We start from the raw sequence: 17191 nt of genomic DNA, 5'->3' as shown, positions 1-17191 counted from the left end.
ACCAGCCCAAGGGACAGGGGGCCAAAGAAGGGCTTTGGCTGCTGGAGGGGTGAAGGGCAGGAATACAGAACTCAGGGATCCTCATAGAGGGCGGGGTCTGAGGGCAGCATAGAGGAATCTCTAAGCAGGAGCTGGGGGGTCAGGACATCCTGGGCTCCTGGAATGACACCTCTCTCCCCCTGGACCCCTCCCCGAACTGGACTCCACCGCAAGGTTAGGAGTCTCCCTGGGCTACCACCCAATAGCCTGGTCAGGAGAGAGCCCTCCTCCCCCTGCATCCAGCCCCTGCTTCCCTCCCCCACCATCCTAATCCCCACCCCCAAGACTGCCTAGATATAGCCTGAGGGAGGTGGGGGCAGCAGAGAGTTCCTGAGGGAGAGCAGTGCCCCATGGGGGTGGGGAGGCTGAGGGAATTTGAGGCCCACAAAGAGAGGCCATCTGGGGATTCTGGGGAAGTTTGAACCATCTCAGGAGACTCAGGGAGGTGAAGGGGGGGGCAGGTCAGTGCAGGTGGGGGGAGAAGGAAAAAGCGAAGGGGGAGGGGAAGGGAGGTGGACAGGGAAACTGGGCCAGGTTGTGGCCCAGAGGCCAAGATGGTTGAATCTGACAAGAATGTGGCCCAAAGCCAAAGCCCTGCTTTTGGGGGTGGGTGGGTGGAGGGGGTCTGCAGGAGGACCACCTGGGAGCTCTCCCATCCCAGAAGTCTTCAAGTACCTGCCGGAGGCCCTCTTGGGCTGGGGGTGGGTTATGGAGGTCCCTCCCAGTGCTCCAGGGGGGCCCAGCCAGCTTCCAGGGGGAGATCCTCCAGCCAGGAAGCCTTTCCAGGGGGCCAGGCCAGGCTCAGGGTTCAAAGACAAAAGGGGGAGCTCCCAAGAGCCCAGGACGGGTCTGAGGCCAGATTGGAACCCAGATTCTCCCACTGCAGGCCTGGTACTCTCCTCCGGGCTCCCCAGCAGCAAAGGTTCCCTTTGCCAGAAGGCAGTCCTCCCTGTGCGGAAGGCCCTCCTCCTCCTCCCTCAGCCCAGCATCCCTGACTGCAGGGCCTTCCTGGAGCTCTGCTGGCCTCCTGGGCTCTCTTCCCCCTTCCTGCCAGCCTCCATTCAGCCCGGAGGTGACTTTCCTCTGGCTCCCCGCCCCCCCATCAAATCCTCCAGGATGCTCTTTGGCCCTCCGAGCCCTGACGGCCCCATCCCCCTCCTCCCTGCCACAACCGCCCAGCTGCAGAGTCCCAGGACGTGGGGGGAGGGGAGGGACTCCAGCTTTGGGGGAATCCAGGAATTGGGCTCCAGGAGGCCCAGGCGGGAGGTCTGCCCCAGAGGGACCCGTAAAAGGGAGAATCCGAACTCAGTCAGGCTCTCTGCCTCCCGCCCTCCCCCGGGCTCCTCTACCTCTGGCCCCTCCCAAGGGATCCCCCGCCTCCACTTCATAATTACCGAGGCTTGAGGCGGGGCGGGGCGAAGGAGGCAGCACGGCCAGCTAAGGAGGAGAGGCAGGAAAAGGTTTGGAAGAAAAGGAGGAGGCGGGGATGGGTACGATCTTAACTTCCGGTTTTCCAGAGCACCGCCAGTTCCGGGACTAACTTGCCCCGCCCTGGCCCTCTCCCTCCCTCTCTCCCCTACCCCGGACCCTCCCCTACATTACTCGGCACCGGCCAGGGGCCTGCAACGCCCCCGCCCCTCCGCTGTGGCTCTGAGGGCCGGCCTGGGCTCCTCCCGCTCAGTTCAGGGCGCTCCGCTCTGCTGGCTCTCCGAAAGAAAGAAAAGGGTCCCGGGCTCAGGCGTGCCGAGTTCCCAGCTCTTTGGGGGCCTAAGACAGTGCTGGGACCCCGGAATATTCTCTTCTCCTCCCCCCAGGCTTGTACAAAAGAAATGTGGGCGTGGCCAGGCTCCTGACAGCCCGCAGAGCCGCGCCGAGACTGAGACCTTCAGGGGGTCTGCAGGAGGATAGGAGAAAAGAGCCACAGGCAGAAGGAGAAAGCCACGCCCCTCTCGGTAAAGGTGTTCTTGGCCACGCCCTCTCCCTCCCTCCCTCTCTCTAGCCACGCCCTGTAGGTCCGCCCTCTCTGGCCACGCCCCTCTCGCTCTGGCCCTGCTCCAGCTCCCTCCTGCACTGCCCAGGATATCAGGGCCACAAACACTGAGCATTTGTCTGGGAGAGAGGACGGAGAAGGAAACCGGGGAGGTAGGAGCGGGCTAGCGATGAAGGGCTTTGAATGCCAAACACGGCATTTCGTAGTTGATCAGGGAGGCAATAGGGAGCCAGTGCAGGAGTTTCCTGAGTGGGGGGTCAGACTTTTGTGTTCTAGAGAGTCACTTTGGTGGCTGCATGGAGGATGGCCTGGAGCGGGGAGAGCCTTGGCAGAGGCAGAGCTCCCAGCAGCGATGCTCACATGCGGGGCTGAGGGGATGAGGGCCCCTACGAGGGGGGTCCTGTCAGGGCAGAGGAAGGGGGCCCATTCCAGAGAGGCTGCAAAGGGGCCCTCCGAGGCCTTGGCAGCAGCTTGGAGAGGCCATGATGAGATCATGCAGTCAGGATGACTCCTGTTATGTTGATAGTAACAGATATTTTGGGAAAGCAGATAATTATGCCTGGGCCAGTGACCTCCAAGACACAGACACTGACTGACAGGCTTCCGTGAGAAGGGAGGGGGTTTGGTACTCCTGGCTCTCAACCCCCTCCCCCAAGCAGTTGATCTTCAGTTGGAAAATGGAGACTGACTGAGGTACTTCTGGCAAGTTTCTGTTAAGGCTGAACTCCAATGATGTTCCCTTTCTTTAACTTATATTCCCCACAGGTCTGATAGAGGAATAAGTAGAAGCTAGTTATCTAAATGTTGAGGACTGAGATGGATCTGATCTTCTTAAAACTGGCAACTGAGAGGATTCAAGCTAGGTGATAACTATGAACAGTGAGTATCCCCAAATAATTCCCAGGCACAGATATTGAAGGTAAAACTTATATTAAGAAGGATAGGAAAAACTAGAGGGGGTAATTAGGTTTTGGATAAGGAAAGGGTAACCCTGATCTGTTAGGTTGAAGCTGCCCCCTCCCCCACAGGAGGGGGTGAAGGGCACTTGGCTAAACTGGCTCTCTAGTTAATAGTGAATATTTCTGATCTCTATATCACTAAATAATTGTTGTATTGATGTTGGTAAGGACTAACCCTACTAAGCAGGCTAATTCCTAAATAGAAACCACGATGGCTTAGCCACAATGGCCCTCTCAGGTGAACCCCCAAGTCAGGAACAGTAAGCAGTGTGAACTGCCCACATTAACCCCCACAAGCAACTGAGAAACTTTTCTCAACTGTCCCCTCACCCAAAGTTCTCCAGGGGGGGTCCCCTGGAATTCTGGGTGAGGCTCTCCCTGTATTTTGCAGGGATTCCATACTGCCATCTCTACATTGCAGTAATCCCCCTTTTCTACTAGGAATTTCCACTGGAAATTCTGCAGGCTTAAGATATTGCAGCACAGTTTACCCTGCCTACACTAAACCTAAACTACTTTCTAAACACCTTAATAGTCTTGCTATGCTATGACTTATCATACTATCTACCCATATCTAAGGAGGGGAAAAGGAAAGTTTAAACAAGGGAAAAAAAGTGTTTGATATAAAATACATACCTCATTACAAATGTAACAGAATATTACAAACAGAAAATCAAAACTGCAACAATTATAAGTTGCAAACACTATCCCTAAAGCATGCAATGCAAACATCTTTGAAACACATTCAACAGCAAAAATGTAACAACCTACATTGCTTCTTTTAACTTGCACCTAACTCATAACAAAAAAACATGGTAAAACTTCATAAGCCAAGTGTTACAGAATCGTCTACACATATAACTCTAAGTTTTCATGTTAATACCTTACCTAAGCTATGTTAGTGGTACTAATAATCCTAAGTACTAAGTCGTTAGTATATTAATTTTATTTTGTTAGCTATAAGTAGATGAAAGCTATATACATTACTTATTCTTATAGACTATAGTGACTCTCCCTAACTCTGTATTTCAAAGATTCCTAAAGCTACCTTTCCCTGAGGTATTAGTAACTCTATACTGTGGGTTAGTAAATATAATACAGGCTATCCACAATGCCTATTTACAGATGGAAGTTACCTTAATGTCTACCAAATCAAAAAACAAACAATGGATCTTTTGATATGTTAGAGATCCTAGGATACCCTTCCAGTATATATAGCTATTCACATGTAATATGTACATATCATACATATAATACATATATACAAAAGAGACTCTCATTTATCTACATGAGGTCTTTATCAAAAGGTGAACAATCAGTTTGTGTTGTGTTTAATGAACCAATGAGTACTGATGCATGCACATACTTACCCCTTACTACACTGGTCTTCTGGCCCACTGGAGAATCACGATTCTCCTTGTGTATCCTATGTAGTGTGGCATGCAAACTACCATGTGATGTCTCATGTGTGCAATGTGTGTTTATAACATGATATTGCTGCTCCACGGATTTCTTCCTTCCAGTCCTCTTCCTGCACAGTACTTAATAAAGATTACAACATTCTTGTGATTGTCCATTTCTTCGTGCCGCCTCTGCTGTGAATTTCTGCAGCTTGTAGCTTTTGTGTTCTTCATTTCTTCATCTGTACCGCATGCATACTTGTCTGTCGTCTACCGTCTTGTCGGGTGGTTGGCTTGTCACCTTCTTAATCAGGAACATTTGTTGTTGTGATGCAATTGTGTTAATTTTGTGGTGTTTTGTGTTGCCAAAAATTTTTTGCAGTTTTTTTTCTTTTTTAAGATTTCAAGCAGTTCATTCATCTTCAACATTACAGTCTGTTTGCTGTGGATCTGGCAGTGCATTCATTTCATGTTGCTCTAAGTCAGGAGGTTCTTCATGTACAGCATGTTCTTTTATAGGTTTCACATGTGTGATATGGAACTAAGAGTCTCTATTCTCAACTTTTACACAAGTTGGACTAGTCAATAGTACTTGGTAAGACTCGACTTATTTAGGGTCTAGAACAGATTTTCTTGCAAAGTTCCTTATGTAGACCATGTCTCCCAGTTTAAGCTGATGTAAGCTAAAGTCTAAAGGAACTCTCTGGGTTAACAAGCCAAGTTTGTGCAATTCATCCAGTCTCTTCTTTAAAGCTTTTATATATCTATACAGCTGACGTTCAGCTCCAATGTGTGACAAGAGAGCTGATTTCTGGGATGAACTATGCCATGGAGCGTGCCCATACAGAAGTTCATACGGCGACAATCTTGTGTCACTACAGGGTTGACTTCTTAAATAAAAAAGAACAATGGGGAGTGCTTGTACCCATTTCAGATGGCTTTCAGAACACACTTTCCCAATTAGAGTTTTAATTCTCTTATTGCAGACTTCAATTTGCCCTGAGGATGAGGGGTGATAGACTGAATATAAGCTTCTCTTTATCCCCAAGGTCTTATAAATTTCATGCAAGATGTTTTGGGGAAAGTGTGATCCATGGTCTGAATCAATTCTAGCTGGTACAGAGAATCTCGGAACTATCTCTCTCAGAAGTGTCTTCACCACAAAGGCTGCGTTGTTTTTCTTTGCTGGGAACACTTCTGGCCATCGAGTCAACCTGTCAATGATGACTAGGGCATATTTGTATCCTTGACAATTGAGCATTGATATATAATCGATCTGTAAGCACTCAAATGGGGTATATGCCAATTGTCTGCTTCCTAGTCCCTTAATTCTGGTCATGCCCTGATTGTACTGCAAGCAAACCTTGCATTTCTGGCATGTTCTAATTGCACAAGTGGATATGCCAGGAGCTGTCCAGTGTCTTTGAATGCCATCCACCAAGGATTGGGTCCCATAATGGCCTTTGGCATGCAATGCATTACATAGGGTATTATATAAAGATCTTGGAAGAATAGTTTGTCCTCACTAGAAAACCATACACCTCTCACTAATTTGGCCCCTAGATTTTCTACCCAGTGCTTCACTTCCCTTGGGGAGTATGCCTGTTTTAGATCTGCTTCATCCACCAAGGAGAAATTCAGCACATGCATGGGACCAAATTGGGCACCATATTTGGCTGTTATATCTGCCCTCCTGTTTCCTAATGAGACTTCATCCACACCCTTTTGATGTGATCGGCAATGCATCACTGCCACTTCCTTAGATAACTGGATAGCTTTCAGGAGTTGGTTTATAAGGCTCCCATAGGCTATTTCCTTCCCACCAGCAGTTATATATCCCCGATATTTCCAAATTTGGCCTGTACAATGAACCACATTAAAAGCATATTTACTGTCGGTCCAAATGTTTAACCTTTGACCCCGGCCAATTTTGGCAACAAAAGTCAATGTGGCCCAAGCAGTAGGAAATGCTTCATGTCACCTGGACAGCTGATCAACTATAACCAGCTTCTGGCATAGAGATAAAATCAATTTGTAGGTGTTCAAAATGTGTGTAAGCCAGAGGACGTCCACTGAAGGCTTTTCCACAAAAAGCATGTTAATTAAGGGCCTGGCAAGTAGGACAAGCTGTACATATTTTGGAGGCAATTGTAGTTATTCCAGGTGTTTTCCATACTCTTTTAAGAGAGTCTACAATACCTTGGGTGGCGAAATTACAATATTTATGAATGGAGAGATGAATTTGGTTATAGAAATTTCTAGGGAGCAGGGATTTGCCATCAGATGATACCCATATTCCATTAATTTGTTTGGCTTTAAATTTTTTCTTCCATTGTCCCACTTGTCACTATAGGAAAGGGATAGGTCCAAATTATAAGTAACTGTTAGTGTCAAAATTAACTCAGGTCCTTCCAAGATCATTACCTTTGCTGCGACATCTGCTCAGTCATTTCCCCTGGAGACAGGATCAGTACTGTGTGTGTGGGCAGAGCAATGAATGAAAGCTATGGCTTTGGGGAGCTGGAGGGCAGAAATAAGGTCATTAATGAAGTCTGCATTGGCAATACATTTTCCAGCTGATATTAAGAATCTCCTCTAAAGCCATAGCATGCTGATGGTATGACATATGCTGAATGTGTAATGGGAGTTTGTGTAAATCATGACTCTCTTATCCTTTGCAATGATACAAGCATATTTCAAAGCTGTGAGTTCTACACCTTGTGTGCCTACATTTAAGGGTACTGAAGCTGACCACAGGGTGGCAAATTCAGTAACTACTGCAGCTCCTGTATAGTGTATGCCATCCTTCATAAAGGAAGAATCATCTAAAAATAGCACTAAATCTGAATTATCAAAGGGGTGTCCAGTAAATCATTACGAGGTTTATCAGCAATGGACACTAAAGATGTACAGTCATGTAAAGGTTCCCCAGAAGCTGGCAAATCAGGGAGCAAGGTTGCAGGATTAAGAACTCCAAAGCATTTTAATGTGATATGTTCATTATTCAATAGGGTTATTTTGCATCTCATAATCCTTTGATTGGTAAATGCCTGGACCTCATGCGGGCACATTATGGTCAGAGGGCATCCTAATACTAGATTGGCAGATTTGGTTACTAATAAAGCCATGGCAGCCACTCCGCTAAGGCATGGTGGTGCTCCTAAAGCTTCTGGGTCCAATTGGGCTGAATAATAGGCTACCAGGCATTGAGCAGGGCCCAAAAGTTATTAGAACACCTGAAACTATCCCTCTGTGTTCATGGAACACATAACATATAACACATATAAGGTAAATGGTTTGTTGTAATCTGATACACCTAGAGCAGCAGGGGTAGACAGGATAGCCTGTTTTAGATTTGAAAGAGCTGTCAGATGTTCCATTTCCAATTTAAGTGGTTCAGGGACTGAATTTTTTGAGTGATATCAGGGGATTAGTGATTTCCCTATAGCAAAGGATCCATTGCCAACAAAATCCCATTGCTCTAAGAATCGTCCTCAATTCTTTTTTAGTGGTAGGAGCTCTTAATTTTTGGATACTTTCAATACACTTAGGAGAAATAAAATGGAACCTAGCAGTTAAAATGAAACCTAAATATTGTACTTTAGGGAGATACCACTAAACTTTTTCTTTGGAGACCTTGTGGCCTCTCTTATGTAGCTCCAGAAGGAGATGCTTGCTATCCTCGTTGTATGATGTTGCATTTGGTGAGGCCAAGAGCAAATCATCCGTATATTGGAGTAAACGGTGTTATAATAATATTACTAGATGTAAGTAGATGAAGAGGGAGAGGATGAGATGACAGGTCCCTCCTTTATAACAGTGCCCAGGCAAGATCCTTTAGGTCAATGGATGATATCCCTCAGGTCCCACCTGGGGTTGATTGATATTATATAATAGGCTCTTTAGCTTGGTAACGTTTGGTATCTGACTGCATATCTTCCTTCCCAAAGAATAACCACTTCAGGAAGTTACTTTTAAAACTTTGATTTTATTTAAACAAAGAGGGGATGATGGGATTGGATAGAGGTATTGGAAACCCTAATTAATTTGGTGATGATAAACCCTTAAACTGTAGGCAAGTAATGAATTAGAATTGTTAGCCCCCTCTCTGGTCCAGCCTGGCCACAGCCACAGCCACACCAGAGTTGGCAAACTGCTGTTTGATGTTTCAGCTTCTTCTTTGCTAGATGATATGCCTAACCAGTCTTGAGATATCCACCCCTTTCCACCTTCTTCTTCTTCTCCAGCCCACTTCCCGGATCCCTCCTGGGCCCTGGGAAACCTAGATAACTAAGATAATTTATTTCCTAATATCTAGGGGCAGTAGAATCAGAGATGATGGTCTGGGTACAGGTTGTTGATGTTATAGGAACAAACAGGAGGATCTTGCAAGGCTGAGTCTGAAAGTCTCAATCCCACAAAATATCAGGATCCACTGATCTCAGGTCTCAGGTAAAGAAAGGAACCCCTGCCAGGGCTGCCAGGGTGGTCTTATACCTCCCTGGGCCAACTGCCCTCTCCTGTGTCCGCACAACCCTCTGGGAACATTCTGACACCCAACGGATCCACCTGTCAATCAACCGTGTAGACTCCTGACTCCCAGAGATTCAATATAACAATGGTTGTATTTGAATTTAATAGAATCTGTATTAGCAGTTAAGAATTGTGTAAACAATGTAGAGCTGTCCACAAAACCTTGAGGCAAATGGGTTCAGGTCCACTGGGAACCATTCCAGGTGAAAGCAAAGATATGCCTGGAGTCCTCAAGTATGGGTATATAAAAGAAAGCAGAGCACAAGTCTACCAAAGTAAAGTATGTAGCTGTGCTAGGAATAGAGGAAATAATCATGTTTATATCAGAAACTACAGGTGTCTTTTTATAACATGATTGTTCACAGTCCTCAAATCCTGGACAAACTGATAGACATGCTTGCCATCAGGCCCCAATTTTGGCTTTTTAATAGGCAATATGGGCATATTATATTCGGATTTACAGGGAATTATGGTGCGTTGGTCAATTAGTGAATTTATTACCAGGGTAATGCCCTCAATTGCTTCCTTTGAGAGAGAGTACTGAGGAATGGAAGGTGGTGGGCTAGATTTTGTTTTAATTTGGACAAGGACAGCCTATTTAGGTAGGCCATCATCAGAAGATAATGTGGCCCAGAGGGACTCTGGTATGTCAGTTAGGATTTCAAACATGGAAGACTCTATTATCTCATGACTGTCTAAAAGAAGTACAGGGAGAAAAGTTAAGGATTCCTCCAGCAATTCCAGTGACATGGAGCCATCTGGAGAGCAAGTTGTTGTGGTTCTAACCTTGCATAAAAGATCTCTCCCTAGCAAATTTATAGGGGAGCCAGGCATCAAGAGGAAAAAGTGCTCCACAGAGGAGTCCTATATACATCATCCTAGGGGAAAGCTTTTGAACCTTTTGGGGTGTCCCTGATACCACCATTACATTTACTGAACCAATGGGATTGCAATCTGAATCAAGTGTGTTCCTCAGAGACTCCTGTGTCCATAAGACAATCATAATAAGCATCACTAACCTTTAAAATCATGTGAGGTCCATCAGCATGGGGGGGGACAGTGGATAGGGACAATGGGCAGTAAGACATTAGGGTCTGGAAAATCAAAGGTTATAGCCTCTGATTTCTGTGTCCCAACACCTCCCTCCCATATACCTTCGTCATCTTTTGGTAGTTCCTTAGGCTCCCCCCTGAGGGGGATTAGCACCTTGAGTAGTTCAGGGATGAGCTCCAATTAAGATATATTGTTGAGGGATCATTTGATTTGAGTTATCCATTACCCAGTTTATATTTCTAGAATTTTTTTTCAGTCCTAAAGTTGCAATTTCTGTAATTATTATTTTTATAATTGTTTCTGTAGTTATTATTCCATTGAATATTATTTTTGATTGTCTGGAACAAATTCCTACAGTTCATCATTATGTGGCCCTTCTTCTGACAGAAGTGGCAAGTAAAGGATTGATGATTAGATTCTTGGAGAGGGGCAAGTGGTATTGGTTGAGTATCATGCTTTCTTTCTTGTTTATCCATTCTATCACTTAAAGATTTTGTTTCTGAATCTTTTCTAGTAAATAATTAGTTTCTGTTTGTTTTTATTTATGGCTTTTATAAACAAAAACAGCAGTTCTCCTCAACTCTTCAAGATCCATCTCAGGCTACTTTGGGTAATGCATTTTAAAGTAATCCTGGACTACTCTGGCACAGTTGTTAGCAAAGTGTCGGTTTATATGTCTAATATCCCTTTCAATAGAAAGAACAAGATTCATGTATCTACCTCCCACCTCAATGAGCCTATCCATAAATTGGGAGGGTGTCTCATTATCGGATTATTTAAGGCATTCAAATTTAGTCCATGTGTCTGGTCTTTTGGAGCATACTTGCATTGCTTTGAGAATGGCATTCCTAGCATGTTGTAATTCTAAATATTCCTGGGGGTCATTATAGTCCCAATGAGGATCCAGAGGTGACGAGTGTGCTGCATTGCGCCCTCAGGCTTCATTAACATAAGAAATGATCTTATTCCTCTCACATTCCATTAGAAAGGTATGGAGTATCCCCAATTGATAAATGGGCAAACGACACAAATAGGCAATTTTCAGATAAAGAAATCAAAAATATCAATAAGAACATGAGAAAGTGTTCTAAATCTCTAATAGAGAAATGCAAATCAAAACCACTCTGAGGTACCACCTCACACCTAGCAGATTGGCTAAAATGATAGCAGGGGAGAATAATAAATGTTGGAGGGGATGTGGCAAAATTTGGGACATTAATGCATTGCTGGTGGAGTTGTGAACTGATCCAACCATTCTGGATGGCAATTTGGAACTATGCCCAAAGAGCTCTAAAAGACTGCTTGCCCTTTGATCCATACCATTGCTGGGTTTGTACCCCAAAGAGATTATAGATAAAGACTTGTACAAAAATATTTATAGCCGTGCTTTTTGTGGTGGCAAAAAAAACTGGAAAACCAAGGGTATGCCCTTCAATTGGGGAATGGCTGAACAAATTGTGGTATCTGTTGGTGATGGAATACTATTGTTCTGAAAGGAATAATAAACTGGAGGAATTCCATGTGAACTGGAATGACCTCCAGGAATTGATGCAGAGTGAAAAGAGCAGAGCCAGAAGAACACTGTACACAGAGACTGATACACTATGGTAAAATTGAATGTAATGCACTTCTGTACTAGCAGCAATGCAATGACCCAAAACAATTCTGAGGGATTTATGGAAAAGAACGATACCCACATTCAGAGGAAGAAATCCAGGAGTGGAAACACAGAAGAAAAACAACTGCTTGGGTCAATGCAGACATGATTGGGGATGTAGACTTGAAATGACCACACCAATGCAACTATCAATAATATGGAAATAAGTCTTGGTTGATGACACATGTTAAAACTAGTGGACATGTGTGTTGGCTATGGGGGGGTGAAGGGGAAAGTAAAAACATGAATCATGTATCCATGGAAAATTTTTCTAAAAAAATTAAAAAAGGGGGGCAGCTGGGTAGCTCAGTGGATTGAGAGCCAGGCCTAGAGACGGGAGGTCCTAGGTTCAAATCCGACACTTCCCAGCTGTGTGACCCTGGGCAAGTCACTTGACCCCCACTGCCTACCCTTACCACTCTTCCACCTATAAGTCAATACACAGAAGTTAAGGGTTTAAAATAAAAAAAAATTAAAAAAAATAAAGGTCTAAAAAAAGAAAAAGGCATGGAGTAATTGTTGAAAATCCTTATAAGAAGGATCATATTGGAAGACTATATTGGGCATCTGTTTTGTTACCAGGATGGGGTCTTCTTCATACTTAGGAACATTGTGTCTAAATTCCTTTATATCCTGGGGTGTGGAAGGCCTATGTAGTCTTAAAGTTAACACATCCCCAATTCGCCCTATTGTGGGCACTTCCCTTAAGGGGAAAAGGCCTTCATAGGAATTGGTCAGTGGTCTTGATTTCGTAGGAGCTGTCTGTGTGGATACCGAGGCAGTACAGATAGGAACCTGTATGGTAGGATGACAAGAGTTTCTTGGGGCTGGGGTTGGTTGTGGGGTGGGAGAAGGGGCAGGGCAAAGTGAGATGTTGGGAGGAGCAAGGGAGGGAGGGTTAGCCAGGAGTTGCTCAATTTGAGAGGTAGTTTTTCAATGGATTTTTGTGTCAATTCAGTATCTATTTCTCTTGGTAGTTCAGGAACAGGCTTGCAAAAATCAGACATTATTTGGATAGAATACTCCCTTGTCATTAGACATGTAAGGAGTGTTTGAAATTGTCCAACTGAATATGTACCTTGGCCTACACTTCAGCTTTCATTTTACGTATGGAAATCTTTTGTTTTAACCTTTAGGATTTGGAAAAGAATATTTCCTATCAACTTAAGGAGAAGGAAGCAATCTGAAAACTTAAAAGGTTCCCAACTGAATGAAAGCCAAAAAGCTTTCTTGTAGATTAGCATTCATGCTGCTTAGTGTCATATTTACAAAGGTCAGGTTAAAGGAAAAGAAAATAATTTTTAACATAATTTTATCTATTTACTGTATATTTTTAATTTACTATTATTATTATTAGGGTGGGGATACGGTAATGGGTAGGTATATTTTATCTTATTTTATAATATACCTCTAGTGGCCAAGAGGCAAAAACTAGATTTAGGGTTAGGGTTAGGATTAGCAAGAGGCACCACAGGTTAGGTTGCCAAGTGGCAGCATGGCAACAGGAGGGAGGGGAAATTCCTTGTGCCTTGGGCAAACCTCTTACTTAGCTAGGAGGCCAGGGTCAGATGAAGAAAAAAATCTGCTTGGAAAATAGGAGAGGGTCAAGCTGGTCAGCGGAGAAAGTACTGCTTGGGGTGGTGGTGATAAAAGCCGCCCCAGCTAGAAGCTTGGAATTGAAGAAGCTACTATGCTTTTGAAACCCAAGTTGGGGCAGCTTACCAGTAGCAGCAATAGCAAGCAGCAGTAACAGCAGGAAGGAGTAGCAGGAATGTCTGCATGAGCAGGCAGAAACCTCTTGCTGCAGTGAGGGTGGGATGGCTGTGGACGGGAGAGCAGCAAGCAAGCAGAAGCAGCTTGAGGCAGGAACAAAGCAATCTCGAGGGCCAGGGTACTCAGTCATAGGAGGGAGCAGTCAGAACACAAGGAAGCAGCAGCAGGAATAAAAGGAGAGCAGAGAGACCCATAAGAGATGTGTAGGCAGAAAAAACAGCTAGAGTGCAGAGCTGGCTGAGAAGCCAGTCCCCATCTCTCCTGTGGGCAGCAGTAGGCAGTGAGCCCAGGAAAGTTCTGAAGGGGTTCCCCAGAAGAAGAAGGGAGAGAGGAGAGAGAAGAGAAAACCCACAGCAGGAGAAGAAACCTGGTTTCCTTTACTCACTTTAAAGTTCTGAAATCCCTTCATGGCGCCAATTTTATGAGAGTAAGATTGAATGAATACTCTGAAGCATTTTAACTTAAAGGATTTAATAACAAAAAATGAGAGAAAAAGGGATGCCTTCAGCCAAGTGAGCAGAGCACAGAGCCAGAGACCCACACCTGCCACACTTTATGAAAGTAAAAGCCAAAAAAGGGCCCCGCTGATTGGGTTTCTGTCAAATTTATCTCACAAACGTAATGATGTAAAGTGAGCATGTAACGTAAAAGAATCCTGGGTAAATCTAAATCAGGTGAAAGAAGTTTCTATTTGCACACTAGTTAAACCTGGTTAAATGACTACAAAACCTGTAGTTTCAGCATCAGTCAAACATGAATTGCAGATAGTTGTAAAAATTCTGGGTACAGGATCTGTAATATTCCATACTGAGCATCAGTTTTGTGCCTAATTGGTTTTTACTAAGTATTCATATTGTTCTTAGAACTGTAACATCATTAACTACTTATGATGGTCTTCCAGGGTGCCACATCCTCCCCCCCATATTCTAATTCCAGAAAAACAGGAAGATCTCTCTCACACTGACCAATAATGACAATGCGGAACAAAGGGCCTGTGTACTGGAGCTCTGGCATTCCAGAGGAATCCCCCAAATTTTCACATGCTCCCAATTCCCTATAACATCACACCCTAAAACACACCTGCATCTGAATTTGGCCTTGCCCCTCATCCAGGTTTTTCAGGAAAGGTGAAGATTTCTCTGGAATCGGGGATGCCAAATTCCCTGGCCCAAATAAATATGCCAACCCTAAAACAGCTGGGAAGCTGCTGTTCTACAGTTGTGGCTGTTACTTCATACATGCAGGTACCACTGTACAACAGCTGCTACTCTATACAACCAGCTGCAAAGAGGCTACTCTACTAGCCCCTGGACTTGTTCATCAGCCCTGAGGCTACCTGATTAGACTCCAGACTATGCCACTAATTATTATGCAAGGATAAACAATTTCAAGTAAAAAATTTTTTTCTTACAAATTGAGTGGAATTTAAGTCTCCCATTCTTGGGCTGAGATTCTACAAACTTGGATGTTTCTCCCACAAGAACTCTACTCTATCTCTGACCCAGGACACTAACCTCCTGGATGATTCTTGGTCAAGATGTTCCATCTTGTAACTCTGCCTTTTCCTCAGTTGTTTCTACTCCTTCGAATATGTCCTCCATGCTTACCCTGACCTTTTGGATTCAGCCTTCTCAGGTAGCATTTCACATTCTGAGAAGTTTCTCTTGGTCCCTAAAACTTTTAGAGCTTTCATCATGAGGATCCTAGATCCTGTTCTTCCTCAGGCCTTCAATTCTACTCCACAGCTTGAATTCTACCTGGGTTACTACCCATGCTCATCTGTGTGGCTCCACTTTCCCCATTTTTCAACACCTGCCTCTTTTCTTACTTCATGTCCAGGAATCAGATCCTCCTACTGAGGAGGTAGATCTCAATAAACCCTGGACAGCAGACTAATCTGAAAGTAGAGGTCCTATCATTTGAGGTGCTGATAGCAAATGTCCCTTGAGAAAAGATTCTGTAGGATACCATTTAGAAGGATGAATCTAGATTTGATGGAACTGTCTTAAAATAAATTGTAACATAATAGCACTTCAATTCACATTTGTTTTCCTATTAGGATAATTATATTTGACCATGTCTGTGTAGGGATGAAACTCCCTACCCTCTTTTATGATTATAATAGTATTAGCGTTTATGATTATTTTTATAACAATAATCATTAGTTTTGAGTTCATGTCAAATAATATAGTTTGCTTTATAAAAATTATAAATAATTAGCTAAGAAAATTACAGCTTGGAGTGCTATCAAATCTTGTTTACATCCTGACCTTAAGACTGTAATCCAGAACATTCCATAAATCCTAGCACACCATCTTGTGTATGGCAAGGTCAGACAAAAAGAGGAAGGCCTTGTTTGTGGAACAAGACAAGTCACACAGGAGGTGGAGGGCTACTCTTGTTTTCACATATCAGGTAACAATAAATGCTAACTCCTATTATTCCACCATAACCATCAGTGAAAACACCAAGACCCTGACTAAGTACTGGAAAGTTACCACTCATAGTGATCTTTTTTACACTTGCCAGATTAATCAGCACTAGCATCAAGATGTCCAAATGAACAATTTTGTATCCATTCTATTTTCATTGTGACTTTATTTTCTGTCACTGCACCATCAGTTTTCTTGGTATAAAAAAGGCTATCTCCTAAGGCTCAGAGTCTCTGCTCCTCATTTGACCAGGGTCCAGTTTTATTGGGAGTCTGGCCTTCTCTCAACAATCCTATTTAACTTGGAGTTCTCTAACAATGTGATAAATTTTTGCCACATATGTAGCACACACCTTAATGCAAAATAGGCTTCAGATTTCATATGTAATAGGTTTAGAAATCATAGAAATAAGTGTATTATATCAGTTATGTTATACTAGCCTCTGGGTGTAATCAGGACAGAATGTCAAGCTGATGGATACATGGTGATTTTCTATGTAAGATAATCATTTTGATAATACATTCAACTAAATAGAAGTCATTTGAATGTCAACAATTTCATTTCACATTTGAAATCCACAATATCACTTATCTTTTAATTTTTTCTTTATAGGAACTTTTGCAAAAAAAACTTATATAGGGAGAGGTGCTAATTACAAATGATTTCTATAGGACAAAGATATTATTTCCTTCCTTAGTTAACTACTCTTTAGATCTAGATGCCATGAAATGATGAATTAAAGCATGAAATGAGGATTAGAATTTTTTTAATTTTTTTTTTAAACCCTTGTACTTCAGTGTATTGTCTCATAGGTGGAAGAGTGGTAAGGGTGGGCAATGGGGGTCAAGTGACCTGCCCAGGGTCACACAGCTGGGAAGTGGCTGAGGCCGGGTTTGAACCTAGGACCTCCTGTCTCTAGGCCTGACTCTCACTCCACTAAGCTACCCAGCTGCCCCCTAGAATTTTTAAAAACTGAAGTATTTAGTTGGACATATTGTTGTAAAGCAAATTATAACTTGTTTCCACATTTAACCTTGTTTACATTTTTGTTTGTTGAAACAGATTTTAATTTAATGATAAAAGTATTTTACACTTCATGTTACCAATTTCTTATTTGTTTATAAATTATTCTGGTACCAATAAATTGATCTGAAATGTGAACTATTCTACACTCCCTTAATTTTCTTATCAGATCACGCTTTAGGTCTAAACCATATGCCCATTTTGACCTAATCTTAGGAGAATTTATGGCATAGAGCAATGAATTATCTGATTTTGAGCAATATGAGAGCTCAGTGTGAATGCCTATGGTCTCTGTGATGTATAGTGTGAGAGGAAAAATTGTGAGACTGGAC

General features: G+C 43.4%; 1 protein-coding gene across 1 annotated transcript in view; it reads right to left on the bottom strand.

Annotated features, from left to right (window-relative positions):
- The window catches only part of LOC123230526 (zinc finger protein 709-like), a 33886-nt gene extending 20073 nt beyond the window's left edge, over window positions 1-13813 (bottom strand). The window contains exons 1-2 of the mRNA XM_044656660.1: window positions 13790-13813; window positions 13354-13452 (exon numbers count right to left, since the gene is read on the bottom strand). Coding sequence (XP_044512595.1) covers window positions 13354-13452; window positions 13790-13813 — 123 coding nt within the window. The remainder of the gene's footprint in view (window positions 1-13353; window positions 13453-13789) is intronic.
- Window positions 13814-17191: the final 3378 nt, after the last annotated feature.

This window comes from Gracilinanus agilis, chromosome 1 (assembly GCF_016433145.1).
Source record: "Gracilinanus agilis isolate LMUSP501 chromosome 1, AgileGrace, whole genome shotgun sequence".
Classification (NCBI taxonomy): Eukaryota; Metazoa; Chordata; class Mammalia; order Didelphimorphia; family Didelphidae; genus Gracilinanus; species Gracilinanus agilis.
Note: the sequence above shows the minus strand (reverse complement) of the source record. Positions and strands in the feature narration are given on the sequence as shown.